The sequence below is a fragment of the Zophobas morio genome, unplaced genomic scaffold, assembly GCF_036711695.1.
Source record: "Zophobas morio isolate AGI-343-1 ecotype UQ-CSIRO unplaced genomic scaffold, CSIRO_AGI_Zmor_V1 ptg000008l, whole genome shotgun sequence".
NCBI classification, from domain to species: domain Eukaryota; kingdom Metazoa; phylum Arthropoda; class Insecta; order Coleoptera; family Tenebrionidae; genus Zophobas; species Zophobas morio.
In genome coordinates, this window is record NW_026972113.1 from 6,430,975 (window position 1) to 6,458,387 (window position 27,413).

The 27,413-nt window shown below is 36.4% G+C and overlaps 7 protein-coding genes across 10 annotated transcripts; all 7 read right to left on the reverse strand.

Moving 5' to 3' along the window:
• Positions 1 to 29: 29 nt before the first annotated feature.
• LOC135125169 (eukaryotic translation initiation factor 3 subunit M) lies at positions 30 to 1,492 on the reverse strand. The gene is made up of 4 exons (XM_064050543.1): positions 1,352 to 1,492; positions 1,102 to 1,281; positions 331 to 1,054; positions 30 to 276 (listed from the first exon to the last, which is right to left on the reverse strand). Exons 1-4 carry the CDS (start codon positions 1,394 to 1,396, stop codon positions 71 to 73), a joined length of 1,155 nt encoding a protein of 384 aa, XP_063906613.1. The 5' UTR covers positions 1,397 to 1,492; the 3' UTR covers positions 30 to 70.
• Positions 1,493 to 1,526: 34 nt separating this feature from the next.
• On the reverse strand, positions 1,527 to 13,859 carry Sec15 (Secretory 15). The gene is made up of 12 exons (XM_064050541.1): positions 13,671 to 13,859; positions 13,461 to 13,626; positions 13,229 to 13,413; positions 13,077 to 13,178; positions 3,641 to 3,743; positions 3,519 to 3,591; positions 3,281 to 3,462; positions 2,681 to 3,234; positions 2,445 to 2,636; positions 2,011 to 2,390; positions 1,777 to 1,963; positions 1,527 to 1,725 (listed from the first exon to the last, which is right to left on the reverse strand). Exons 1-12 carry the CDS (start codon positions 13,760 to 13,762, stop codon positions 1,599 to 1,601), a joined length of 2,343 nt encoding a protein of 780 aa, XP_063906611.1. The 5' UTR covers positions 13,763 to 13,859; the 3' UTR covers positions 1,527 to 1,598.
• A 71-nt stretch (positions 13,860 to 13,930) lies between these two features.
• LOC135124772 (transmembrane protein 216-like) lies at positions 13,931 to 14,558 on the reverse strand. Its single transcript, XM_064049990.1, has 2 exons — positions 14,224 to 14,558; positions 13,931 to 14,176 (listed from the first exon to the last, which is right to left on the reverse strand). Exons 1-2 carry the CDS (start codon positions 14,435 to 14,437, stop codon positions 13,983 to 13,985), a joined length of 408 nt encoding a protein of 135 aa, XP_063906060.1. The 5' UTR covers positions 14,438 to 14,558; the 3' UTR covers positions 13,931 to 13,982.
• Positions 14,559 to 14,579: 21 nt separating this feature from the next.
• Positions 14,580 to 15,783, reverse strand: LOC135124771 (RING finger protein 37). Its single transcript, XM_064049989.1, has one exon. The coding sequence runs from the start codon at positions 15,690 to 15,692 to the stop codon at positions 14,613 to 14,615; it is 1,080 nt and encodes a 359-aa protein (XP_063906059.1). The 5' UTR covers positions 15,693 to 15,783; the 3' UTR covers positions 14,580 to 14,612.
• A 280-nt stretch (positions 15,784 to 16,063) lies between these two features.
• LOC135125172 (uncharacterized) lies at positions 16,064 to 16,712 on the reverse strand. The gene is made up of 3 exons (XM_064050550.1): positions 16,562 to 16,712; positions 16,349 to 16,514; positions 16,064 to 16,300 (listed from the first exon to the last, which is right to left on the reverse strand). Exons 1-3 carry the CDS (start codon positions 16,663 to 16,665, stop codon positions 16,217 to 16,219), a joined length of 354 nt encoding a protein of 117 aa, XP_063906620.1. The 5' UTR covers positions 16,666 to 16,712; the 3' UTR covers positions 16,064 to 16,216.
• A 559-nt stretch (positions 16,713 to 17,271) lies between these two features.
• LOC135125171 (cellular tumor antigen p53-like) lies at positions 17,272 to 23,778 on the reverse strand. 2 transcript variants are annotated; one of them, XM_064050547.1, is made up of 7 exons: positions 23,568 to 23,778; positions 23,458 to 23,512; positions 18,517 to 18,690; positions 18,048 to 18,469; positions 17,805 to 18,000; positions 17,608 to 17,752; positions 17,272 to 17,553 (listed from the first exon to the last, which is right to left on the reverse strand). In XM_064050547.1, the coding sequence occupies exons 1-7, from the start codon at positions 23,660 to 23,662 to the stop codon at positions 17,534 to 17,536; spliced, it is 1,107 nt and encodes a 368-aa protein (XP_063906617.1). In that variant the 5' UTR covers positions 23,663 to 23,778; the 3' UTR covers positions 17,272 to 17,533. The 2 variants fall into 2 exon arrangements, with proteins under 2 accessions (XP_063906617.1, XP_063906619.1); XM_064050549.1 differs by lacking the exons at positions 23,458 to 23,512; positions 23,568 to 23,778 and adding an exon at positions 18,760 to 18,960.
• A 49-nt stretch (positions 23,779 to 23,827) lies between these two features.
• On the reverse strand, positions 23,828 to 27,413 carry LOC135125170 (cellular tumor antigen p53-like). Of its 3 annotated transcripts, none has more exons than XM_064050544.1 (7): positions 27,232 to 27,413; positions 26,754 to 26,852; positions 26,648 to 26,698; positions 26,552 to 26,597; positions 24,793 to 25,370; positions 24,526 to 24,727; positions 23,828 to 24,437 (listed from the first exon to the last, which is right to left on the reverse strand). In XM_064050544.1, exons 2-7 carry the CDS (start codon positions 26,828 to 26,830, stop codon positions 24,282 to 24,284), a joined length of 1,110 nt encoding a protein of 369 aa, XP_063906614.1. In that variant the 5' UTR covers positions 26,831 to 26,852; positions 27,232 to 27,413; the 3' UTR covers positions 23,828 to 24,281. The 3 variants fall into 3 exon arrangements, with proteins under 3 accessions (XP_063906614.1, XP_063906615.1, XP_063906616.1); XM_064050545.1 differs by lacking the exon at positions 27,232 to 27,413 and adding an exon at positions 26,913 to 27,200; XM_064050546.1 differs by lacking the exons at positions 26,552 to 26,597; positions 26,648 to 26,698; positions 26,754 to 26,852; positions 27,232 to 27,413 and adding an exon at positions 25,438 to 26,489.

The window sequence follows — 27,413 nt, forward strand, 5'->3', positions numbered from 1 at the left end:
TTGACGTGTCGTGTTCGAAAAACCCTAACTAGTGACAAAATGGATGTTTTATTCGTGGATTATTATAAAATTACTGTTGGTTTAACAATTCTAATTGGGCTGCTGTCACACTTTTCATTCCTTCTTGTACCATGTTGAGGTTCCGTTTCCACGAATAGAGTAAATCGCGCAGTTGTTGCCACTGCGCCCGTCCGAAAGTCCTATGCATGGTGCTTGAAACGTAGACTTTTTTAGCCGCTTGATCCATACGAGCGCGTACCAACTTAGTTTTCAAAACTACAAACAAACAAACCAAAATTAAAATATAACCCCCCATGAAATTCTGCTGACCTTCGATAATAAATGCCTCCACTTCATCCGGGTTAATCTGCAATTCTCTTTCGATTATTTCGAAACTGATCTCAGGATTGGTTTCCGCCAGTTGCATGAACGATAAAAGCCTCATTTTTTGCATGTTCTGTTCATGATTTAACCCCTGAGACGTAACAAACTCCTTATGCTCTTGATAAAACTTCAAATAGGCAGTGAGATTTTCACTAACAAAGATATTCAACAAATCGTGGATTAACTCCCCTTCGAGGAATTTGACGGGTTTAAGTGACAATAACGGATCCAGAAGAAACGTAGTTGGGTCAGCTAAAGCCGAAACTATGCACTTGATGGCGTCTTCTCTAGCATGAGACGCGTTTTTATCAGTGTAAGTCCCCAATAGCTCGATCATCACTTTCGCCGCTTGCTCGCTCTGGTTGCTCTTCAAGAGCACCTGATGCAACAACCGGTACAAAATTTGCAGTTGTTCGCTCGTAGGGGGGCACAGAGCGAACTGTTGTTTTAAATGATCTATATCTTGGAATACTGATTTAACTTGGTCTGTCTTTTCTGCTAGTAGAATCAAGTGGTAGTAAACGTGGTAGCGCATGGGTGAGTGCTCGTCTAACGACTGGAACAGCAGCCACAGCGCTCGTAAACACGTAAGCCCCAATTTCTGACCCGGCGCTTTGATCAATTTTTGACAAAAGGCCAAAATGATGTTCTCGGAACGGTCTGATGGAATCTGAAACACAGATTTAACGACACGACGATTTTTATTTTGGTACGTACAAGGACCATTATGGAAACTATGTCATTAAGAACCATTTCGACTTCCACTTCTTGACCTTCCTTGAAACACGCCTCACACACTCCGATGATTTTGTGTAAGTCATCCTCGATGCCTTTAAGTGATTTTTCTTCGGAAATTTCGGCACCTAAGCTCTTGAGGTAGACCCGGAGTTCTTGCGCCTACAACATAACCTCAATGTGTCATATGGATCCGTGTTTGGTGCTTGTTCGTGCTCGAAGCGACTTTTACCTGGTCTTCAGGACTCACGTCGATGAAAACTGGGGGCACCTGCATTTTTTCCACTTTCGGGGTTATTTTAACTTAAATACGAAAATTATTAACAGTGTGCTGCGGACGCAGAATTGACGTAATGGTGAACGTGTGCGCAGGCGCACTTGACACTTTTGGGAGCGCGAAATTCAAATTTATAAATGTTTCGATTTATAATTACTAACAATTTTTGATAAATACAAGTTGGGTTTGTTACATATTGTACTTATTTACTAGGTGGTATTTGGGTTAACTGCCGCAACTGCTTTAGTACGGTTTCTAGAAGCTTTTTCTTGTCTCGTTCGCTTTTCTTGAGGACTGTGAACATGGTTTTCTTGTCGCCTTCCCGCAACCTAAACACACAAAAGTCGCGCTATTTTGTCACAATCGTGTTTTTTTCTTACTTCTCTAGAAGAACTATGGCCGTGTCTGGATTAACCTGTTTGTATTTACTTGTTTCTTGTCCGTAGTCGTGGAAATACGTAGGCCAATCCCACGACGTAAACAAGTCTAGAGTTTCCCTCAATTTGGTAAAGTACGACAACAAAACGTCTTCTTGGAGTCCTTTGACGGGCTCAGAAGCGGCGAATACTACAAAATGTAATTACACAACGACATTTCTGATTTATTGTTCTCACGTTCACACTGCAACAAATCCAAGTTAATCTGGTTCAAAGCCCCCATCGAAATTTGTTTAATTTCATCATTCATCAACAACTCTAACATCGAACTCGCTATATGGGCACAGGCCGATTTGCACGCTACTTGCGCCACTTCCGGCGGCAAGTTAGTAAAACTATGAAACGTCGTCTGAAGAAAAGCAATCAAATCTGAAATATAACTCGACGCGTGTCCTTGGGGTTCAACCAATAACCAATCATAACTCTCCAATTCGTAGAACTCGTTCAATTTTTGTTTGAGTTTTTCGCAGATTTGTCGAACGGCGTCTTCTCTAGCCACCCGAAACATGGCTGGCTGTCCTTGAACAACACCAGTGGAGACACCCCGAGACTCCTCGCTATCATAATCAACCAATTTATAAAAAATAAATCGAAAACGGACAAAGTTTTACCCCGTGATGTTCGAAATAAACTGATCTAGATAAACCGTGGCCTCCTCTAGAAACCCTGTATCGATAATAATTTGTATAATTTCCTGAAGGTTGATATGCGGGCTGCGAAACGTCGACGACAAGCACCCACTGAACGTCCGCGTCAGCAACAAATTCATCGATTTACGTATCATCTCGTCCACTTCCACTTGACTAAAACCCTCTATGTTTAAAAACCAACAACGAAAACACCCAACCTTAGATTTAAATCCTCAGAGAACTTCAAACAGGCGTAGATGAACTCTTTCACTTGTTGGTACACTTTGGGGACCATCCCTGAAAACGGAAACTTATACGGGAAGACGATATCATCCGGCAGATCTTCATCCAAAGGAAACGAAGACAAGATATTTTCGTACTCCTCGTGGTCATCCACCTGGAACAGCTGAAAATCCTCCTTTGATAGAATCTCGCGGAACACTTGGACCCATCTCTGCATCAAAACCTCGGTGTAGTGGTCGCGTAGTTCCCGCACGAGCTCCCACAGGGGTTTCACCGAGTACCCGTAGTTGCGCAACGTCGTGCAGAACAACATGATTAAGTCTTTGATGCGCAGAATTAAAGTCGCGTCTGTGCAGTAAGCTGAGTGGGTTTGGAGCGCGCTGACGATTTTTGACAGGGCCATGGTCCACATTTCGTCCAGGAAGGCGCGGGTTATGAGGCCGTTGCCTGTGTTTAGGACGTGGTCTTCGAGGATGAAGAAGCCCAAAACGGCGTGAATGTAGGCGCGGTAGCTCTCTTCACACTCGTGCTATGAAAATTTGGGTTATTGTAATAATGGTGATGGTAATAGTTACCATGTTGGTGGGTGGTTGTAGGACTAAACGCGCTTGTTTCGTTCTTTCCGCTCTATAGTAAGTTTCGAAAGTGGATCTGGTGTTAAGTACGGTGGAAATGTGAAGGCTGCGGTAAATCGGGGAAAAATCGATGAGTTCCTGGGCGCTCAGATCTTCCTCTGAAAATTGGCCAGGGCCGTCGCCTGGTCACAAATTATTTATTTATTTATTTATTAAATTTTTTGTTTACGAAGTGTACCTGATGGTTGTGGAGCCACTCGTTTTTTCTTACGTCCTATAACCGTCGGATCACTTGCTAATTGTTCACTAGTCTACAAGTACTCAGTGATAACGAAAATCTATCAATAGTCACATACTTACATGTTTCATGGCCACTTCGCCAATTTTTGGCGAAAATTTTCTAATATTTTCAAGAAAATCCTTTAAATCCGACATTGACGCTCTCTCAATGCTGTCTCTAATCCTACAAAATTCACACATTTTCGTTACTATTTACAAACAATCACACTTAAGTGGGATTTATAAACTTGCTGTTGAAGTTCCCGCTGACGTATTTAAATGTACATCCCGCCCACCCACCCTATCTCAATTGTGATAATCTTTTCTATTCGTGTTTAGCCAAGAGGGCGGAGCTTAACTGTAAAATCTGTATTTCTCTGCGAGAAATTAAAAACATGTTTTTGAGTATCGTGTTGTTCAAAGAATATCTATTACGAAAAAAATAAAGCCAACGATTAAACCCCACCTATACCTGCCCTGATCTAGATAGTAATGAATTTTTCATTCGTTGTCAAATCGAGGGGCGGGGCTTAACTCCCAAGATCTACATTTGTCTACAAGAATTTATCATTTTAAACATGTTTTAAGTTTCTAAGAATAAAAAAAATATCAAGATTGAGATGGGGTGGGTGGGCGGTATTTTATATTTTGCCTTTTTTCTTAATATACATTATTCTTTGAACAACACGATACTCAAAGCCATGGTTTTTTTTCTTGTAAAGAAATAAGTATTTTGGAGGTAAGCTCCGCCCCCTTGGTTCTTGGCGAATAAAAAAAATCATCACAATTGAGAGAGGGCGGGTGGGCGGGGTATATATTTTGCCTTTTTTTTTCTTAATATGTATACATAGTATTCTTTGAACAACACGATATTCATTTTTAATTTTTTGTAAGAAATAAGTAATTTCCAGTTAATATTCGTTTCGTTAGTTGACCGCGAAAAAAAATCATCACAATTGAGAGAGGGCGGGTGGGCGGGGTATATATTTTGCCTTTTTTTTCTTAATATGTATACATAGTATTCTTTGAACAACACGATATTCATTTTTAATTATTTCAAGAAATAAATAATTTCCAGTTAATATTCGTTTCGTTAGTTGACGGCGAAAAAAAAAATCATCACAATTGAGACAGGGCGGGTGGGCGGGCTTTATATCTTGCCTTTTTTTCTTAGTATGTATAGTCATCTTTTCACAACAAGAAACTTAAAATATATTTAAAATGGAAAATTTGTATAAAAACATATCGATTTTGCAATAGGCTCCGCCCCATAATGGCAAAATCTACGTTTCTTTGTAAAAACTATTTTAACCATGTTTTAAGTTTCTTGTTATGAAAAATGGCTGTGTATATTAAGAAAAAAAGGCAAAATATAAGCCCCGCCCACCCGCCCTATCTCAATTCTGATGATTTTTTTTATTCGTCATTAAGCTGATGGGCGGAGCTTAATTGTAAAGTCCTTATTTTTTTATGAGAAATTACCATGCGTAATATGTTCTTAAGTAATCGTGAAAAATCGAGAAAACTCAATGTATTAATTAAAAAAGAAAACTAAAAGAGAAGCCCCACCCATCCGTCTCCAACTCAATCGTGATGAACTTTTCATTCGTTGTCAGACCGGGGGGCGGGGTGTTTACAAAATCGATATTTGCCTATACGTATTTACCGTTTTAAAAATGTTTTAAGTTTCTTGTTGTGAAAAGACGACTTTACATTTTAAGAAACTAAGGTAAAATATAAGACCCACCCACCCACCCTATCTCAATTGTGACGATTTTTTTATTCGTCGTGAGCCAAGAGGGCGGAGCTAAACTGCAAAATCCTTATTTCTCTGCGAGAAATTAAGAACATGTTTTTGTGTATCGTGTTGTTCAAAGAATATCTATTAAGAAAAAAATAAGTCAAAGATTAAGCCCCACCTATACCTGCCCTGATCTAAATAATAATGAATTTTCCATTCGTTGTTAGATCGAGGGGCGGGGCTTAATTGCCAAGATCCACATTTGTCTACAAGAATTTATCATTTTAAACATGTTTTAAGTTTCTAAGAATTAAAAAAATATCAAGATTGAGATGGGGTGGGTGGGCGGGGTTTTATATTTTGCCCTTTTTATTAGTATACATAGTTAGTATTCTTTGAAGAACACGATACTCAAAGCCATGTTCTTTTTTCTTGTAAAGAAATACGTATTTTTGAGGTAAGCTCCGCCCCCTTGGTTCTTGGCGAATAAAAAAAATCATCACAATTGAGAAAGGGCGGGTGGGCGGGGTATATATTTTGTCTTTTTTTTCTTAATATGTATACATAGTATTCTTTGAACAACACGATATTCATTTTAAATTTTTTGTAAGAAATAAGTAATTTCCAGTTAATATTCGTTTCGTTAGTTGACGGGGAAAAAAAATCATCACAATTGAGACAGGGCGGGTGGGCGGGCTTTATATTTTGCCTTTTTTTCTTAATATGTGTAGTCATCTTTTCTCAACAAGAAGTTTAAAATGGAAAATTTGTATAAAAACATATCGATTTTGCAATAGGCTCCGCCCCATAATTGCAAAATCTAGTATTCTTTGTAAAAACTATTTTAACCATGTTTTAAGTTTCTTGTTATGAAAAGATGGTTGTGTATATTAAGAAAAAAAAAAAGGCAAAATATAAGCCCCGCCCACCCGCCCTATCTCAATTTTGATGATTTTTTTTTTATTCGTGGTTAAGCTGATGGGTGGAGCTTAATTGTAAAATTCTTATTTTTCTACGAGAAATGACCATGCGAAATATGTTATTAAGTAATCTTGTTATACAAAGAAAACTCGATGTATTAATTAAAAATGAAAATCAAAAGAGAAGCCCCACCCATTCGTCTCGAGCTTAACCGTGATGAAGTTTTCATTTGCTGTCAGACCGAGGGGCGGGGCGTAATTGCAAAATCGGTTTTTCCCTAAACAAATGTACAATTTTAAACATGTTTTAAGTTTCTTATTGTGAAAAGATGACTACACATATTAAGAAAGCAAGGCAAAATGTAAGCCCCGCCCACCCACCCTGTCTCAATTGTGATGATTTTTTTTATTCGTCGTGAGCTTAACTGCAAAATCTGTATTTCTCTGCGAGAAATTAAAAACATGTTTTTGTGTATCGTGTTGTTCAAAGAATATCTATTAAGAAAAGATATAGCCAAAGATTAAGCCCCACCTATACGTGCCCTGATCTAAATAGTAATTAATTTTCCATTCGTTGTCAGATCGAGGGGCGGGACTTAATTGCCAAGATTCACATTTGTCTACAAGAATTTATCATTTTAAACATGTTTTAAGTTTCTAAGAAGAGAAAAAATATCACAATTGAGATGGGGTGGGTGGGCGGGGTTTTATATTATGCCATTTTTATTAATATATATAGTTAGTATTCTTTGAAGAACACGATACTCAAAGCCATGTTCTTTTTTCTTGTAAAGAAATACGTATTTTTGAGGTAAGCTCCGCCCCCTTGGTTCTTGGCGAATAAAAAAAAATCATCACAATTGAGAGAGGGCGGGTGGGCGGGGTATATATTTTGCCTTTTTTTTCTTAATATGTATACATAGTATTCTTTGAATAAAACGATATTCATTTTTAATTTTTTGTAAGAAATAAGTAATTTCCAGTTAATATTCGTTTCGTTAGTTGACGGCGAAAAAAAAATCATCACAATTGAGACAGGGCGGGTGGGCGGGCTTTATATCTTGTCTTTTTTTCTTAATATGTATAGTCATCTTTTCACAACAAAAAACTTAAAATATATTTAAAATGGAAAATTTGTATAAAAACATATCGATTTTGCAATAGGCTCCGCCCCATAATGGCAAAATCTACGTTTCTTTGTAAAAACTATTTTAACCATGTTTTAAGTTTCTTGTTATGAAAAGTTGGCTGTGTATATTAAGAAAAAAAAAGGCAAAATATAAGCCCCGCCCACCCGCCCTACCTCAATTCTGATGATTTTTTTTATTCGTCATTAAGCTGATGGGCGGAGCTTAATTGTAAAGTCCTTATTTTTTTATGAGAAATTACCATGCGTAATATGTTCTTAAGTAATCGTGAAAAATCGAGAAAACTCAATGTATTAATTAAAAAGAAAACTAAAAGAGAAGCCCCACCCATCCGTCTCCAACTCAATCGTGATAAACTTTTCATTCGTTGTCAGACCGGGGGGCGGGGCGTTTACAAAATCGATATTTTCCTATACGTATTTACCGTTTTAAAAATGTTTTAAGTTTCTTGTTGTGAAAAGACGACTTTACATTTTAAGAAACTAAGGTAAAATATAAGCCCCACCCACCCACCCTATCTCAATTGTGACGATTTTTTGATTCGTCGTGAGCCAAGAGGGCGGAACTTAACTGCAAAATCCTTATATCTCTGCGAGAAATTAAAAACATGTTTTTTGTATCGTGTTGTTCAAAGAATATCTATTAAGAAAAAAATAAAGCCAAAGATTAAGCCACACCTTTACCTGCCCTAATCTAAATAGTAATTAAGTTTTCATTCGTTGTCAGATCGAGGGGCGGGGCTTCATTGCCAAGATCCACATTTGTCTACAAGAATTTATCATTTTAAACATGTTTTATGTTTCTAAGAATAAAAAAATTATCACAATTGAGATGGAGTGGGTGGGCGGGGTTTTATATTTTGCCTTTTTTCTTAATATACATAGTTAGTATTCTTTGAAGAACAGGTTACTCAAAGCCATGTTTTTTTTCTTGTAAAGAAATAAGTATTATGGAGGTAAGCTCGGCCGCCTTGGTTCTTGGCGAATAAAAAAAATCATCACAATTGAGAGAGGGCGGGTGGGCGGGGTATATATTTTGTCTTTTTTTTCTTAATATGTATACATAGTATTCTTTGAACAACACGATATTCGTTTTTAATTTTTTGTAAGAAATAAGTAATTTCCAGTAAATATTCGTTTCGTTAGTTGACGGCGAAAAAAAATCATCACAATTGAGACAGGGCGGGTGGGCGGGCTTTATATTTTGCCTTTTTTTCTTAATATGTGTAGTCATCTTTTCACAACAAGAAACTTAAAACATGTTTAAAATGGAAAATTTGTTTATCGATTTTGCAATAGGCTCCGCCCCATAATTGCAAAATCTATGTTTCTTTGTCAAAACTATTTTAACCATGTTTTAAGTTTCTTGTTATGAAAAGATGGCTGTGTATATTAAGAAAAAAAAAGGCAAAATATAAGCCCCGCCCACCCGCCCTATCTCAATTCTGATGATTTTTTTTTATTCGTCGTTAAGCTGATGGGTGGAGCTTAATTGTAAAATCCTTATTTTTTTTTATGAGAAATTACCATGCGTAATATGTTCTTAAGTAATCGTGTTATACAAAGAAAACTCAATGTATTAATTAAAAAAGAAAACCAAAAGAGAAGCCCCACCCATCCGTCTCGATCTCAATCGTGATGAATTTTTCATTCGTTGTCAGACCGGGGGGCGGAACCTAATTGCAACATCGATATTTCCCTATACAAATTTTCAAACTCTTTTACACATGTTTTAAGTTTTTTGCTGTGAAAAGATGACTATACATTTTAAGAAAACAAGGCAAAATATAAGCCCCACCCACCCGCCCTATCTCAATTGTGACGATTTTTTTATTCCTCGTGAGCCAAGAAGGCGGAGCTTAACTGCAAAATCTTTATTTCTCTACGAGAAATTAAAAACATATTTTTGAATATCCTGTTGTTTAAAGAATACCATGTCTATTAAGAAAAAAATTAAAGATTAGGCCCCACCTGTACCCGCCCCGATCTCAATTCTCAATTATGATGAATTTTTCATTCGTTGTCAGATCGAGGGGCGGGGCTTAATTGCAAGGTCCATATTTGTCCACAAGAATTTACCATTTTAAACATGTTTTAAGTTTCTTGTTTTGAAAAAACGACTACATATATTAAGAAAAAAGAATATTATGTATATTAAGAAAAAATTAAAGCCAAAGATTAAGTCCCACCTATATCTGCCCTGATATACTGCATGAAGTTTTCATTCGTTAGCAGACCTAGGGGCGGAGCCTAATTGCAAAATCCATAATTTCCTTACGAAATTTACCATTTTAACCGTTTTAAACTTTCTAAGAATCGTCACAATTGAGAAAGGGGGTGGGGTGGGCGGGGTTTATATTTTGCCGTTTTTAATTAATATACATGGTATTCTTTAAACAACACGATACTCAAAAATATGTTTTTAATTCCCTGTAAAGAAATAAGTATTTTGCAGTTAGGCTTCGCCCCCTGGGTTCTCGACGAATAAAAAAAAAATCATCACAATTGAAATCAGGCGGGTGGGCGGGCCTACATTTTGTCTTTTTGTTTTAATATGTGTAAACTTCTTTTCATAACATGAAACTTAAAACATGTTTAATGTAGAAAATTTGTATAAGGAAATACCGATTTTGCAATTAGGCTCCGCCCCATAATTGCAAAATCCATATTTCCTTGCAAAAATGTACCATTTTAATAATGTCTTAAGTTTTTTGTTGCGAAAAGATGGCTATGAATATTAAGATAAAAAAAGGCAAAATATAAGCCCCCCCACCCGCCCTATTTCAATTCTGATGATTTTTTTTATGAGAAATTACCATGCGTAATATGTTCTTAAGTAATCGTGTTATACAAAGAAAACTCAATGTATTAATTAAAAAAGAAAACCAAAAGAGAAGCCCCACCCATCCGTCTCGATCTCAATCACGATGAACTTTTCATTCGTTGTCAGACCGGGGGGCGGAGCGTTTACAAAATCGATATTTCCGTGTACAAATTTACCGTTTTAAAAATGTTTTAAGTTTCTTGTTGTGAAAAGACGACTTTACATTTTAAGAAACCAAGGTAAAATATAAGCCCCACCCACCCACCCTATCTCAAGTGTGACGATTTTTTCATTCGTCGTGAGCCAAGAGGGCGGAGCTTAACTGCAAAATCCTTATTTCTCTGCGAGAAATTAAAAACATGTGTTTTTGTATCGTGTTGTTCAAAGAATATCTATTAAGAAAAAAATAAAGCCAAAGATTAAGCCCCACCTGTACCTGCCCTAATCTAAATAGTAATTAATTTTTCATTCGTTGTCAGATCGAGGGGCGGAGCTTAATTGCCAAAATCTACATTTGTCTACAAGAATTTATCATTTTAAACATATTTTAAGTTTCTAAGAATAGAAAAAAATATCACAATTGAGATGGGGTGGGTGGGTGGGGTTTTATATTTTGCCTTTTTTTCTTAATATACATAGTTAGTATTCTTTGAAGAACACGATACTCAAAGCCATGCTTTTTTTCTTGTAAAGAAATAAGTATTTTGGAGGTAAGCTCCGCCCCCTTAGTTCTTTACGAATAAAAAAAAACATTACAATTGAGAGAGGGCGGGTGGGTGGGGTATATATTTTGCCTTTTTTTTCTTAATATGTATACATAGTATTTTTTGAACAACACGATATTCATTTTTAATTTTTTATAAGAAACAAGTAATTTCCAGTGAATATTCGTTTCGTTAGTTGACGGCGAAAAAAAAATCATCACAATTGGGACAGGGTGGGTGGGCGGGCTTTATATTTTGCCTTTTTTTCTTAATATGTGTAGTCATCTTTTCACAACAAGAAACTTAAAACATGTTTAAAATGGAAGATTTGGAAAATCTATGTTTCTTTGTAAAAACTATTTTAACCATGTTTTAAGTTTCTTGTTATGAAAAGATGTCTGTGTATATTAAAAAACAAAGGGAAAATATAAGCCCCGCCCACCCGCCCTATCTCAATTCTGATGATTTTTTTTATTCATCGTTAAGCTGATGGGTGGAGCTTAATTGTAAAATCCTAATTTTTTTTATGAGAAATTACCATGCGTAATATGTTCTTAAGTAATCGTGTTATACAAAGAAAACTCAATGTATTAATTAAAAAAGAAAACCAAAAGAGAAGCCCCACCCATCTGTCTCGATCTCAATCGTGATGAATTTTTCATTCGTTGTCAGACCGGGGGGCGGAGCGTTAACAAAATCGATATTTCCCTATACAAATTTACCGTTTTGAAAATGTTTTAAGTTTCTTGTTGTGAAAAGACGACTTTACATTTTAAGAAACCAAGGTAAAATATATACGCCCCACCCACCCACCCTATCTCAATTGTGACGATTTTTTTATTCGTCGTGAGCAAAGAAGGCGGAGCTTAACTGCAAAATCTTTATTTCTCTACTAGAAATTAAAAACATGTTTTTGAATATCCTGTTATTTAAAGAATACTATGACCCAGTTTATAGAAAGCGAAATTAAAGTTAATTCGCGATCAAGTCCCACCCCTGATATTTTGCATGAAGTTTTCATTCGTTAGCAGACCTAGGGGCGGAGCCTAATTACAAAGTCCATAATTTCCTTATAAAATTTACCATTTTAAACGTGTTTTAAGTTTCTAAAAATCGTCACAATTGAGAAGTGGGGTGGGGGTGGGCGTGGTTTATATTTTGCCTTTTTTAATTAATATACATGGTATTCTTTGAACAACACGATACTCAAAAATATGTTTTTAAATCCCTGTAAAGAAATAAGTATTTTGCAGTTAAGCTCCGCCCCCTGGGTTCTCGACGAATAAAAAAAATCATCACAATTGAGGTCGGGCGGGTGGGCGGGCCCACATTTTGACTTTTTATTTTAATATGTGTAGACTTCTTTTCATAACATGAAACTTAAAACATGTTTAAAATGGAAAATTGGTATAAAGAAATACCGATTTTGCAATTATGAGTATTAAGACAAAAAAGGCAAAATATAAGCCCCGCCCACCCGCCCTATTTCAATTCTGATGATTTGTTTATTCGTGGTAAGCCGAGGGGCGGGGCCTAAATGTAAAATCCTTATTTTTACACGAGAAATTACCATGTGAAATATGATCTTAAGTAAGCGTGTTATACAAAGAAAACTAATCCCATCCGCCCTGATTGAGAAATCGTGAAGAATTTTTCATTCGTTATCAGACCGAGGGGCGGAGCCTAATTGCAAACCGATACGTTCCTACAAAAATTTACCGTTTTAAACATGTTTTACCATTTCTTGTTATCTCTATTAAAATTTGATTTTCGTTAGTGCTGTCAATCAGAAAAATGTGGTGGATTTTCCTTCAAGTTGGCAGCACTGCACACTATCGCAATTTGATTGGTTGAAAACCCAACGTCAACGGATGTTATAAACGACGCATACCTTCGCTGCGTATTTATCTTACACCGGCAACGTCAGCGACAAGTTTATAAATCGACCTTTAAAATTATATGTGGTATGCAGTTTTCCACTTTTGCCGCTCACTTTAACACTGACAATTACTACATTGCCGCGAAGTGATTGGTTCACACGTAATGTCAAGTTGACAGTTGTGATTAATCTTTAAATCGACAAAGCGGCAAACCAAACAAAAATTAATTATTTGACATTAGTAGATTAAAAAAAAAAATTATACGATATTTTTTTTGGAGGGGGGGGGGTTAATGACTCACTTCGGTATAGATTCTTTTAACTGCGACGAAAACCTGTAATTAGCCACATGTGGCAAGTGCAGATGTTCCAACTCCTCCAGGGTTTTTAGCGCTGGATAATACCTACCAACACAAATTAGTAAAAATTAAAGCCCTAAAACTGTCATAAATACCGTTTTTCCGCGATTTGCTTCTTCAATTTTGAATACGACGTCAACACCGGCAAACACAAATTCAACTGAGCAATCACTACAGCAATATTACTTTGGACTTTGCGTGCTTGCAGCAACTCCGTCCCCGATTTAGAAATATTTTTGGCAGCTTGGTGTAAATGAGTGTCGAGGGTGGACACTTGACCCTGGAACACCAACTGTAGAAACAGTTACAACAACTATCTGTATTTACGTTCAGTATTTTAGCTTGAGTTCGCACTTCTAGTAGTTCTCGGATTGATTCAATAAACCCTTGATAGTAAACGTTACACAGCCTCTCTATGTCTTTGTCGTGGTGTTTGATCCTTTGTTCTAACTTGTCTCTAAATTTCACGTGCTGGTCATTGTCGTAAATGGCTCTAAAACCGGGATTAAATGAAAGATAACACAAGTGTCCGCCCACCTGAAAGTCGGCCCCCAGTAGTCATCAATCCCTTCAATTTCTTGCAAATATAGATCGTATTGGGAATCTTCGTTGTTTTGGTGGTCAGTCATCGTGGTGTCGTTTTTTTTTTTAATTTTATTTGATGTTTTTGAATGTAAACAAAAACCTAGGTTAGGTTAGCGTGACGACGTCACTTTCCAGTGGTACCAATACAGCGACCGCAATCCCACCACTTTCAAATTATCGATCCGCAAAACCAATCGGATAATAAAAGGGTGTTGTTGAATAAATATTTATTTTATCAATGTCTTATTACAGATTAATATTAGTCTAATAATACTCAGGAGTTTTACAGAATGGTAGAAGACACAAAATCCCTGTTACAATCTCAACAAACTGCAATCCCACTTGGATCCCGCAAATAATGTATTCGAATCTCAGAATATGCGTTTGCCATATCATTAAATAAAGAACGCCACAAAGAGACGGTATCGTTAAAAAAATAGCAACCAAAACGGGCCACTCTAGAAAAAAAAGCTCAAAAATGACGACATCGAAAAAATTGACTTACTTCGCTCAGTCAAGTTTCCCTTTCTCGCTAAAATCACTCGAAACAACTCTATCGCACATACAGCCATTAAAATACCAAAATCGGTTGTAAAATGTTTTATATCGGTGAAATTCATATATTTTACAATGTTCATACCTATCTCACAGACTGCGAATAAACCAAAATAGTACGAATTAAGGTACAGCAAAACCTCGAACGTTAAGGAGGTATTCATTAGAGGCTCAATTTTGATTGAATTGAAGTGGTTTATTTAAGAAAAACACCTTTGTTTGTATCAGTGTTATGTCTCTTGTCACGGAAGTACCAACCTAACACTGGGGACGAAGTTGGGTTTAGTGGGTTGGTAATGGTTGACATTTCCAAGCGCGAATTTCATTTTATTAGAAAAATTAAACATGAAAGCGAGTGGCTTCACTTTTTGAAAATTCAGTGTTACAAATGTTACACTTGTGTGATAATAAGGTTAGTAAACACTGTCTACAATAATAATGCCGACACGGAATTTCATACAAATTTTGGTCTTGTTGACAAACACAACACTGAACACTGGTCTCACTGGTCCTCAGTCTCTTAAAGCTATTAATTTGGTCACTACCTAGGGTTCGTTTCAAACTAAAAGTGCTTGGATTGGTTGAATTCTGGATTAGAAACATGTCAATCCGGCTTTTTAAAGCTACATTCATCACAGGCTTTCGATTTTCTGTAAAGTTCAATCCAGTGAAAGGGTCACCTGGTTTTCGCCCAAACGACTTCTCATTTTCTATGTGTTTTTCTAAAGTATCCCTATCTACCGTTTTTCCGCTTGGAAGGGTCATGGGAACCGCCATAACCTCACAAGTTAAATCATCAATAAAGTCTTGTGGAATCGCAAAATTGGTATTATTTTCTTTTCCACCAGTGGTAACTTTCGGTACAATCCGCCCCATGATTCTATCAATCGTGGTCACAGTGGCTTCCGAGCAACTCCTCGCCGGTTTCCCAAACACCTTAATCCCCCCCAAACACGGAACAGTCCGCTCGGTCCTAAAAATCACCACTTTCAAAAATTTCGCATTCATAAAAACGCGAACTGTGTCATTCTTAAAAAAAAACAACCCGTTGGTTGGGTCATGGTTGGGCGGTAAATTCGTCCGTGAGTACTTCCTGCTGGTGCAAAAGGTGAGTCCGGGTGTGTTATAAACCGCCTTTGCTATAGAAACGTAGGAGGAGGCTTCACTTCTGGCGAAAAGTTCGATTCCGGTGCACTTTTGATTCCCAATGGAAGTTTGCAAAATTATGAAAGAAATGTCTACCGAGCAGAGAAACTCGAACTCGAGCTCGATAGGGGGGCGCGTTACGGTGTAAGCGAGGAAGCCCCGGGCCCTTACGGCTTCGTTGTCGCTGATTAAATTGTGGGGCTCGTAGTTGTCCATTGCGGGGGCGCTGCATTGTAGCTTTGGCATTAGTTTGGGGTCTAGGAAGTTGTACATGGTGCGTGTTGTCGCTGTAGCAAAACTATTTCATGATAAATATGTAAGTATAACGGGAAAAACGATTTTTTTTAAGTGAGGTTATGTTATTTGTCACTTTGTGGTCCCATTTCTTAGAATTATCGACACAACAAAAAGATTTTCATTCGTTTGTTGTTAATAATAATAATTATTATTAAAGAGAACTATTGCATAATTGTCGTTAGAAATGTAAGACAAAGAGTCGCTTTACAAATCAAAAATGAAGTGCACGGTTTGGACTAATTTTCTCATTAGTTCGAATAGTCACAACTCCGAAACTATTTTTTTTAGTTTTTAATTTTGTTTTTCTGGTTGCGGGGGTTTGGGTTTTAATAAAACCACAACACCACTTTTCCTAAATGTTTAAATTTTATTTTCATCCCACTAATATGTGCTTCCCCAACATAAAAAGGCGGGAAATTCAAATCAGCTTCACGTCAATTAAATATTTAATAAAGTACATAGCTAACATCTATAATCCGGACTCCTGTCACCGTGTCGTTTTATCGTCGTCCGCCAAAAATATTATTCGCTCCGGGTTCAATCTCGTCCCTGTTGTCACAAGTAGCCAATTGGCGCACTTGATTCTAAAAAACCACATTGACAACAAAATCAAAACCTTTTTACTCACCCACTATAAGCAGATGGCAAACCGCGGAAGCCGTTTTCATCGCGTTATGAAAATCCGGATTTTCGCCTCTTTTCCCCGGATTCCAGTCCCGAGAGAAGGTTACCTGAGCTTGAGCGTCGCTGAGGAACATCCAAGTGACCAGGAGGAAAACAGCGATAGTTGAGAAGATTCTGAAAAAAGTTGGTAACTTTGGGTTGGTAAGAATGGCGCGAATTACCGGATTTGGAAAGCCATGTTGGTCTGGAGATGTTTGGCGACGTTGTGACCATGGAGCGGAGCTTCCAACTTTATATACGCAAAGCTGCGGGACTTAAATCTCATTTGGGATTACTGATGTTTTTGTAGTATTTGCATTTTATGCATAAAGACGAGAAAACTTCTTTGATTTCGAAACGGTATAGCGTTATGCAAAAAGGCGCGGTATAGCGTGTCGTACCAAAGCACAATTGTTTCAAGCGGCGTTAAACGTGCAACAATATCCAAATAACACAACTACGAGTGTTGAGAAACAATTAGCTTAATTTTTGAAATTTGTGAACGTGGTTCCTTGTTGGATGACTCGTCGCAAAATAATTCCACCTTTGAGTATGTCTAACTTTTGTTTGTCGACCATACGTGTTGGCTTGCGAAGTTTAAATCGTCAAAGAAGTGCTGCTTTGATCTTAAATCCACAGATTACTCACAAATATTTGCTTCAATCTCGCGTGGCGTAGCAACAGGTGTTTTTTTCCAACCGTGGGACCACTCACACGAGGTTTTGCGTCAAAAGTTTATTTGAAGTCTTTATTTATGCAAAGAATTAATGAAACTCTTGACAGGGATATGATTAAATGTAAATGACTTTGTTGTTTGAAGTATATTTTCTTATTGATGTGAAAATTGATTATTCACGAAGGCGAGGGTAATTTGGATGGAAATGAACCACAATTCTGTTCTAAATGTATATTTCAACAATATAAAAATATATGGGTGGAAATGTGTAAATATAAAAATCGGAATGGTACACATGCGAAAAATATAAAATTCATCGGTTAGAACATTCAGCGGCGTTTTGGTGCAAAATCCTGTGTGGACGCACACTTTACATGGTCTAACAATATTTATATTGCAATTATTTTTGTCAAGTTACAACAACTAACACGAAATAAAATTTAAAATTCAACCATTAAAACAGGTATATTAAAATTTCTCACTCTGTAGTAGCTTTATCTGAAATAAAAAAAAAACAACAAAAATAGTTACAACAACCAGAAGAATAATTACCAATAAGGCTGCATATTTCGTTGTAACTTTTTCTGTAGGCTTGATCAGGCCCATTTTTGGTTTCTAGATTTACGATTTCGGCCGCCATTCGATCTCGAGCAACCGTCAAAATATGCAAATAGTTCTCCTTTCCAACGATATTAAACTAAAAAATTTGTCACACTATTTTACTTTATTATTAATAAATTGATACTCACATTCACGCTATGCATTTTCTTATCGCCTCCTCCACCCCCCTCCCTCCTGCCTCCATCCCCGCTCCCCCCCACCAGCTTCCGCTTCTTCGCCTGCGGCGGATGATTCTTCTCCAAATCCTTCTCCTCCTTCTCCCTGTCCCTCTTCGGGCACGAACATATCCTCACCGACAGCAACCTCCTCCCAAACACCTCCCCCCTACAACAACAAATTACACAAAAACTCACCCCCAACAACCCCCTCACATTTCATTCTCCAAAGTAAAAACCACATCAATAGGCTTCCTGTTCATCCCCGACGGACAAGAATTCTTACACACGAAGTGGTAGAACTCCTTGATGACGTCACTGCCTGTCTGGGGTCTGCCTAACGGGATTACTATATTAAGCCTCGTCCCACTGTTTCTGTCCCCGAAGTACTGGGTCATGTCGTTCGTGCACCTAATTATGTGCTGGAAAACGTGCACGGGCAAGCCATGGTTGGATGGGTCCTGGGCATGTTGATGGGCGACGCATCTGTGCACTGGTTCTTCGAAAAACTGGGACTGGCTGAAAATGGGGGTGGCTCGCACGTACAGGTTTAGGTTTTGGGGGCGGTGGGTGAGGGTGAAGGCCACTGGGAATTTCAGATTGATCCCGATGAAGATTTTGTTTAGTTTGGACGAGTACTGGAAATTTTTTGGTTAAGGTGAGATTACAAGTGTGGCTTATTTACCTCCCATGGTGTTTTCTGCTCGCTGGGGATAATCAGGACTTCGAAGTTAAAAGGGCCTGAATATTCTTCGGTGCCGAGGTCTTGGGGCTGGTCTGGGGGAAATTGGGGGACGGTGTAGGGTTGATCGGCGGTCCCGAAACACTCGATCGGGATTGGTTTAAATTCTTCCTCCTCCTTTGTAAACAAATTTAAAAAAAAAACAATAATAATAATAAAAAAAATAATTAAATATGTGAATAACACCTGTGGGAAAACGCCCATGTTTTGTGCATCAGAGTATGAACAGAAACTAATAAACTCAGTCATTTAAAGTGGTACTAATAAAGGTGACGTCGCTCCAGTGTGCAAGTTTCGACTAGTCGAGGCTTGTATAATATGGCGCAATGTTTGTGGCGCATTAGTTTAGATACCGTTATTTTTATTCCCATAGAAGGATTTTTAACAATGTTGTAATCAAATAACCCATTTTTTATTTTCAATTTGATTAACACCTGAATATAAATTATTTTAATCTCGTGACATGAGACGACATTTTGTTTATTTTTCCACAAAAGTCAAATGGTACTGACGTTTATGTTTGTAAAATTATAAACCAAAAAATATTAAACGTTTTTAAAATTTAAATGAAGACACTTGATAAAACAAAAATTGATTATAACAAATCTTGGAATAATTGGATAAAATACAAAATTAGATAAACCATTTTTGGTTTCATTATTAATAAAAGTAATTAAAGTCTTTATTTTTTCCACACTCTGTATAAACAATTAAAAAAAAATGTCACCAAAGTGCACATAATGAAGCACATTTTTTAACAAATATTTAGTTAATATATTTTACAATGACGTCATTCACTTCCAAGGGGGGAGGAATTAATAAATACATTATAATCACACAAATTTTAATGAACTGTCATAAAAATTAATGAAGGCATGGAATTCTGAAGATTTATCATTGATAGAATCTTCGTCTTGTCAGATTATTGTCAATTTGAAAGTTGAGATGAAAACGCAACAATCAAAGACAAACTTTCAAAAATCCATTACTGTCTTGACATGTTTTTATTGTTCTTTCGATACTAACTACAGTATAAAGTAACCTTGGAAATTTGTACAAAAAATATCGCCATAACCTCAATTTTGAAATCAGCATTTAAAAAAACGACTTATTTTCGAAAGGTGTACATTCAATCTAAAAACTTAAAAATCAAGTCATTTATTTCGACTGAGTGACGTTTATAATTCAATTCAAACCCACAAATTTGAACGAATTTTTATGAAAATTAAGCATGTGTTTAATTTATGGTCGCTTTTTTATTTAAACCAATCACGTCACCTCATGAAAATAAACAAATTAGAGATACAACCATAGACTTTGCTTTAATGATGTCATGGGTATATTTCGCACATTTCGGGTAGATTTAGGAATTTAACTCGATGGAAATTTGCAATTTAACACCTTTAAATATCACAAGTTTTTACAACATTAATAGGGGCAAAATCACTTTTATTTTAACAAATACTAGGCCCGCCCACCCGCTCCCTATTTTCTCAGAGGATATGTCATTTGTCAAAATCAGTCTAATCTTACAAAGTACTAGCTCCGCCCACCCGCTCCTATTTTCTCAAAGGATATGTCATTTGCCAAAATAGAAATTATGTCAGCAAGTACTAGCCCCGCCCTTATTTTCTCAAAGGGTAGTACTTGCTAAGATAAGTCTTATTTTGGCAAATGACATATCCTTTGAGAAAATAGAGTAAAACGTAAAACTCATTTTGGCACATTTTGGATAGGATTTGTTCGGCAAAATTTTGAGATGACGTCATCAGTTTTTGGGAGGGGGTAAAGAATAAATTTTGCTTAACGATTTACCGTGATTACGATAACCTTAAAATATTTACAAGATTTCCGAGCAATCGGCTTTGCAGTTTCAAATTTAAATTGCAAAATATTTTTATTAAGTTTTAAATTTTTTCTAAAAGTTCTGGATGTTTAGCGTGAAAATTCGACACGGATTCACACCACAAGTACAAGACTATCATATTTTATAAAATTAAAGAAACTTTTAATTATAAATTTTGGAGATGACGTCATCAAATTGTTGGTGGGGATAATTGGCCAAATTTTGGTTAGTATTTAAACATCCCCACCTGATAAAAATCGATGCAGAGTGAGACAGAGAGACAGACGAAAACGGGAGACCACTTTTTTCATACTCTAGAGGTCATGACATTTTGAAAATTCGTCTTTGATGGAATTTTTCTTGTCAGATTAACGTCAATTTGTAATTTTGTGTTGAAAATCAAAAACGAACTTTCCAAAATCCACGACTCTTTTTGATCGTGTTTTTATTACTCTATCAGTGTTCACTACATTATAAAGTGACCTTGGGAATTGTATAAAACCTCTACTTTGAAATCAGGATAAAAAAAAATACTTTTGAATTATTTTTTAAAGATGTATACTTAAACTAAAAAATCGACCAAGTGACTTTGTAATTTAGTTCAAATACACAATTTTTTGACCTCATGAAAATAGACAATATATGCATAAATATCCATCCCTAGATTTTAATAATGTCACAGGTTGCTTTGATGGCTGAATAAAAAACACGATCAAAGACAACCAAAGATTTTTGAATATTTTTTGTCTTTGATAGAATCTTCGACTTGTCAGATTCCCGTCATTTTGAAAATCTGAGTTGAAAATGCAACGATTAAAGACAAAAACTTTGCAAAGTCCATGACTGTCTTTGATGTATTTTTTAGTGCTCTCTCAGCACTAATTACACTGTAAAGGAACCTTGGGAATTTGTAAAAAAAAATGTCGCCACTTTGGATCGCATAACCTCAATTTTGAAATCAGCATTAAAAAAATATATTTTGAGTTATTTCCGAAATGTGTACACTAAATCTAAAAATTGTAAATCAAGCGATCACATGTCACCTCACGAAAATAAACAAATTATAAGTAAAACCACACACTTTACTTTAATGGTGTCACAGATTGCTTGATCGCTGCTCAATACAAAAACACGATCAAAGACAACCATGGATTTTGTAGTTTCGTCTTTGATAGAATATTTTGCCTTGTCAGATTAGCGTCAATTTGAAATTTTGTGTTAAAAATCAAAAACAAACTTTCCAAAATCCATCACTGTTTTTGATCGTGTTTTTATTGCTCTGTCGGTATTAACTCCCTTATAAATGACCTTGGGAATTTGTACAAAACCTCTACCTTGAAATCAGCATAAAAAAATTAATTTTGACTTATTTTCGAAAGGTGTACACTTGATCTGAAAAATTGTAAATCGAGCAGATTTATTTCGACCAAGTGACGTTTGTAATTTAATTGAAATATACAAATTTTAACGAATTCTCATAAAAATTAAGCATGTGTCCAATTTATGGTTGGGTATATATAACGACATATCGTCTAAGAAAACGAAGGGTGGGTGGGCGGGGCTAGTACCTGCCAAGGTAAAACTGATTTTTAAGAAATTCAAATAAATTATTATAAGAAAATACACTTTCAAATTCTTTCCAAACAGGAATATCTAGAAGGTCAAGATTGTTTAACTTTTCAAAAAAAAAACATTATCAAAGAGGGCCAAAGATTTTTGGATATTTGTCTTTGATAGAATCTTCGTCTTGTCAGTTTCCTGTCATTTTGAAAATGTGAGTCGAAAATGCAACAATCAAAGACAAACTTTGAAAAATCCATGACCGCCTTGACGTGCCTGCTTTGAAATCAGCATTAAAAAATATAATTTTGAGTTACTTTTAAAAGTGTACACGTGTGACGTTTGCAAATTTAAATTCAAATACACAAAGTTTAACGAATTTTCATCCAATTTATGGTTAGATTTTTATTAAACTGATCACCTGTCACCTCATGACAATAAACAATGTATACATACAACTCTAAACTGTAATAATTATGTCACAGGTTGCTTTGATTACTGCTTAATTTAAACAGATTGATTTTTCCCAAAATTAACTCAAAGACAGGTCAGGTCAGAATTTTCCAAAAATAGAATACCAAAGTCCCCCAAAATTGTTTCAAATCGGCGAGACAAATATCAACTAAAGTTTTTTTTACTAGTTATTGTGATAATGAATCATTATCACTCCACCAAAATGTGAGAAGGATTTTTTTACTATTTTTCCCAGACTCACCAGTCGATTGTTAAGAGCGTAGCGGAGAGTTAATCCGGCATTTTCCAGACGCCCGGATAAATATACAACCCTATATTTTAATAAATGTCACAGATTGCTTTAATGGCTCCTGAATAAAAAACATCAAAGAGGGCCAAAGATTTTTGGATATTTGTCTTTGATAGAATCTTCGTCTTGTCAGTTTCCTGTCATTTTGAAAATGTGAGTCGAAAATGCAACAATCAAAGACAAACTTTCAAAAATCCATGACTGCCTTGACGTGTCTGCTTTAAAATCAGCATTAAAAAATATAATTTTGAGTTACTTTTAAAAGTGTATACGTGTGACGTTTGCAAATTTAAATTCAAATACACAAAGTTTAACGAATTTTCATCCAATTTATGGATAGATTTTTATTAAACTGATCACCTGTCACCTCATGACAATAAACAATGTATACATACAACTCTAAACTGTAATAATTACGTCACAGGTTGCTTTGATTACTGCTTAATTTAAACAGATTGATTTTTCAACATCAAGAAACCTGGATACAGGGTTTTCTTGTTGACAATCTTGACATATACAGGATGTACCACTACATTCAAGAATTTCATGTTATTGATTTTAGTTTTGGTGCATCTTTGACAATAAACTTCATTACTTATTTAGATCCTGTAGATCTTCGTATTTTGCATATTGAATGTCCACTCTTATCGAATGATAACAACATGACACTTTGAGGTTAAGTTCTGTCTTTCGTTCGCTGTTTTTATCCACTTACCGGCAGTTCTTCAATGGGGCTACGTCCACTAGAACCTGTGCCTAATAAATCCTGCCTGAAATGTAACAGGGCATACGAAATATGCAAATAACACGATTAACAATTCTTACACTTCTTCTATCATCCCATTGGTTTCGATAAAATTGTCCACATCACTAATGAGGTCCGAAAATCCACCTTCACTAAACTGACTTAACTGACTCATTTTGTACTCTTAATTTAAACACAGTAATAAATGTCGTTCCTTCTCAGTGGATAATCAGCTGAGCGGTTACCACTTAACCCAATTTACCCAAAATGGTTGCCGTTATCTCTTAAAGATGGCGGCCTTGAAATGTACCGGAAAAGTGGACAATTAAATAACCAAGGCCAAGTTGTAAAAAGTTTATTATAATCATATAAAAATAGCACAATGTAAAAAAATAAACAAATTGTAGATCATTATAGTTTGAATTGCAAATTAATTAAAACACTATTTTGACGATTATTGCGGAACAAAGAAGCAAATTGTCTTTTTATTACGAATATATTCTTGAAAAATTTTGACTTCTTTGCTCTAACATCAGTGTGTCAATAAATGATTGACTGATCAGGCGCTGACTTCACTTTGCCCCATAGTCGTCAATCACTCACAAGTTGTCAAAATGTAAAAAATACTAAAACATGGAATGTACCACACTCCAAACTACAAATAAAATGGAAACAAGTGGAGTTTCAGAGTTACTTACAATTTTGTTGATCAAAATCAGTAAAAACTCACCACCAAGCACCACAATAACAAATGGCAAAAAACTAAATCTAAGAAGCATACAAATGGCAGTAAATTACTCAGGTATAGTATTCAACATTTGAGTGACTTGCTCACGGCACTTCTCAAATGGAGCGAGATTGGCGCTTTTTGCTTCATAGATCTCGTTGGACATCAAGGTTTGGCAGAACTTCAACATCTGCTTGTAGTTTTCTTTGCCCACTACATCCAACTGCAAACAAACGACATTTAGTAGCGGCGTTGGGTGAAGGGTTTCCGGGTGGTGCAGCGGTCGTAACCAAAATTAGTGTTATACCTACCTGAAGAGGAAAAATCCTCGTGTCGGTATTATCGCTTGTCGGGGGTGATGGAGGTGCGGGTAGTTTCTTGTCCACTCTTCGTTTCTTGCTACTGGTAGTAGAATGGTTTTCCTGCTCTCTTTTCTTTTCTTCTTTTTCGCGGTCGCGTTTCGGGCACGAGCAAATACGAACACACAGGACACGGCGGCCACGAACCGTTCCACTGAAAACAAGTCAAGAAAGTTAGGTTATGGCTGATCTTAACGATGCGCAAATGACAGCACTTACCATACATCCTCTAGTGTAAATACAATCTGAATCGGCCTGCGATTCATCCCCCCAACGCACGAATTCTTGCAGACAAAATGAAAGAACTCCTTAACACTATCAGTGCCCACTTGCGGACTAGACAAAGGAATCACGACACTGAGCCTCCGCCCCAGATTCTTATCCCCGAAATATCTCGCGTTGGGGTTGTCGCACCGTATGATATGCTGTGCGACCAATTCCGACACCCCATTGTTAGTGGGGTCCTGGGCCTGCCCATGACAAATACATCTATGCACCGGCTCTTGAAAGTAGCGATCTTCCTCGAACATGGGCATCACTCTCACGAACATCTTCTGCTCCGGATCGTGGCTCTTCACGCTAAAATTAATCGGGAATTTGTGCTTCATGTCAATGTAAATCTTATTCAGGAGCGCCGAGTACTCCCATGGGTTTTTCATGACGTTGGGGTCAACGAAGACCTCGAAAGCGTAAGGCCCGGCGTAGTCGGAATTGCACAATTGCTGGGGTTCGCTGGGTGGGAATGGTTGGTAGTCCGACATGTAGTTGGCGTCTTGGATGTATTTGAAATCTTCAATCTAAAACATGGGAGGAGTGTCAATGAGGGTTGGGGTTGGTGTGTGGTTGGGGTCGGGTGGCACTCACCGTTTCAGAAACAACCATTTTAAATATATCTACAAAAAAATAAATTAAAAATTATGGAGGGTAGCAAAAATATATTAAATTTATTGTTTTAGCACAGCCGAAGTTAGTGATCTCGTTAGCACGACTAGTATGAGGGTCTGAGGTGAGTCTGCGGAGGACTATTGTAACCGGGAACGTGTTGGGACTGGTCGAGGTTGTTTGTACGTGGTTGAGTCATTATGTGTAATCGAACGATTTAATACCACGTGGGATGTTAATTAATTAAAGACGACAGCAATTAATTTAATTGAATTATTATATTATTAATATTTGTAGCGCTTTAGGTAAATTTTAACCGATGTTTGTTGTTTACAAACATCGAAAACATTTGCCGCTATTGTGCAATGACTCATGGAGTATGAAGATGACTCATTATTAGCGTCTTGGGAATTCTCTTGATACTTTCTTTTGTACACAGTTAACGAGGACGTGATTAAAACATAAATATGTATATAACAAAAAAAATAATAATAATAACAAAAGAAAAAATAAAATGAAATATGTTACATGAAAAGCCACTATAAACAAAAGGAGGTAGTGTTTGGTTTTAAAAACAAATGGTGGTGGTAACAATCTGAGGTGAATGTTATTAAATCCGTGTATAATTGGTTGCATACACGAATATTCTCTCATCACTTCAGAAAACATTTTTTTGTTGTTTTATTATTGTTTATTTGATATCCGCGATATTTTTAAATAAAATTAAAACCCAGAAATCAAACTAAATTCTACTGCCCGACAAGGGTTGGCAATAATCACTGCTGCCACCATAGATTTTTTTTAATCCCTACTAATTTTTCACCACTGAGACCAATATTAGGACAACTCTCTCAGTTTTCTTATTTTTGGGGGTTAATTAGTCCGCTTTAATACTTAACTAGTTGACAAATAATGCAGTATGAACATACATGGAAATAATTATATAAAACGATTTACATGAAAATATAGTTTATTTTGCACATATGTCATAAACATGTCAGAATTTTCATTATTCATGAATAAAAGAAAGTGAAAGAAAGTTTCACAAAAAATTGAGAAAAATGTCAGACAATATTAATAAAAAAAAAGTACTTACCGTAAGCGTGGTATCTTCACCATTCATCATATCGATCATAGGGTCTCTAAATATGCACGATATACATCAACAATACACCAAAATTCAAAAACTTACCCGAAATCATTAGTTCCATGCATCGCTTCCGACGCCATTATCCCCATCTCCCTAAACACAAAAAACCCAATTAAAAATTTACAGCTTAATTAACACACCATCTTACAATCCAATCGCGTTCTGCACAAATTCATAGTCGTCCGGGTTCAAATTAGCCAGACTTTCCGTTTCTTCCTCCAACATCCTGATAAAGATTGATTAAAAACTATAACAAAATCGATAATATTAGAATAATCACCACCCGCTTCAAAAAGTAGTAACAAACCACATGAGTCACCCATTTTGTAACCGCGATATCAGTTATTATGGCGTTTGTGACATAAGAGATCCGCCGTCTCTAATTATAACGTCTGTGGATTTTCGGCATCACCATCTATGTTCCCTACATCAATGATGATTGCACAAGAATTTAAATTCTTGCAGCGCCAAAATCCAAAACCACTCTTATTTACCAACAACCGACTTAAAAATGGTCGGCAAAAACGACAAACGTTTTGTTTACGTTACTTAACCTCACTTTTTTAAGTTGAATCACGGCGCTCTTGATGTCAATCAAACCATGAGTTATTAAGTTATCACATTACCTAAGCAAGCGATTGTTTTCCTTTCTCACTTCTCACATTTACACTTCATTCACTTCCGGCAACACTTCTTCCGTTCCGCGTCTTCCACTCACTCCATCTCCAATGATAACAAAGAAGCGAGAAGAAAAGAAGAAATGGGGGTCACGTGACGGTTTGAGTGGCCTTGGCGGATTTCCCTAATG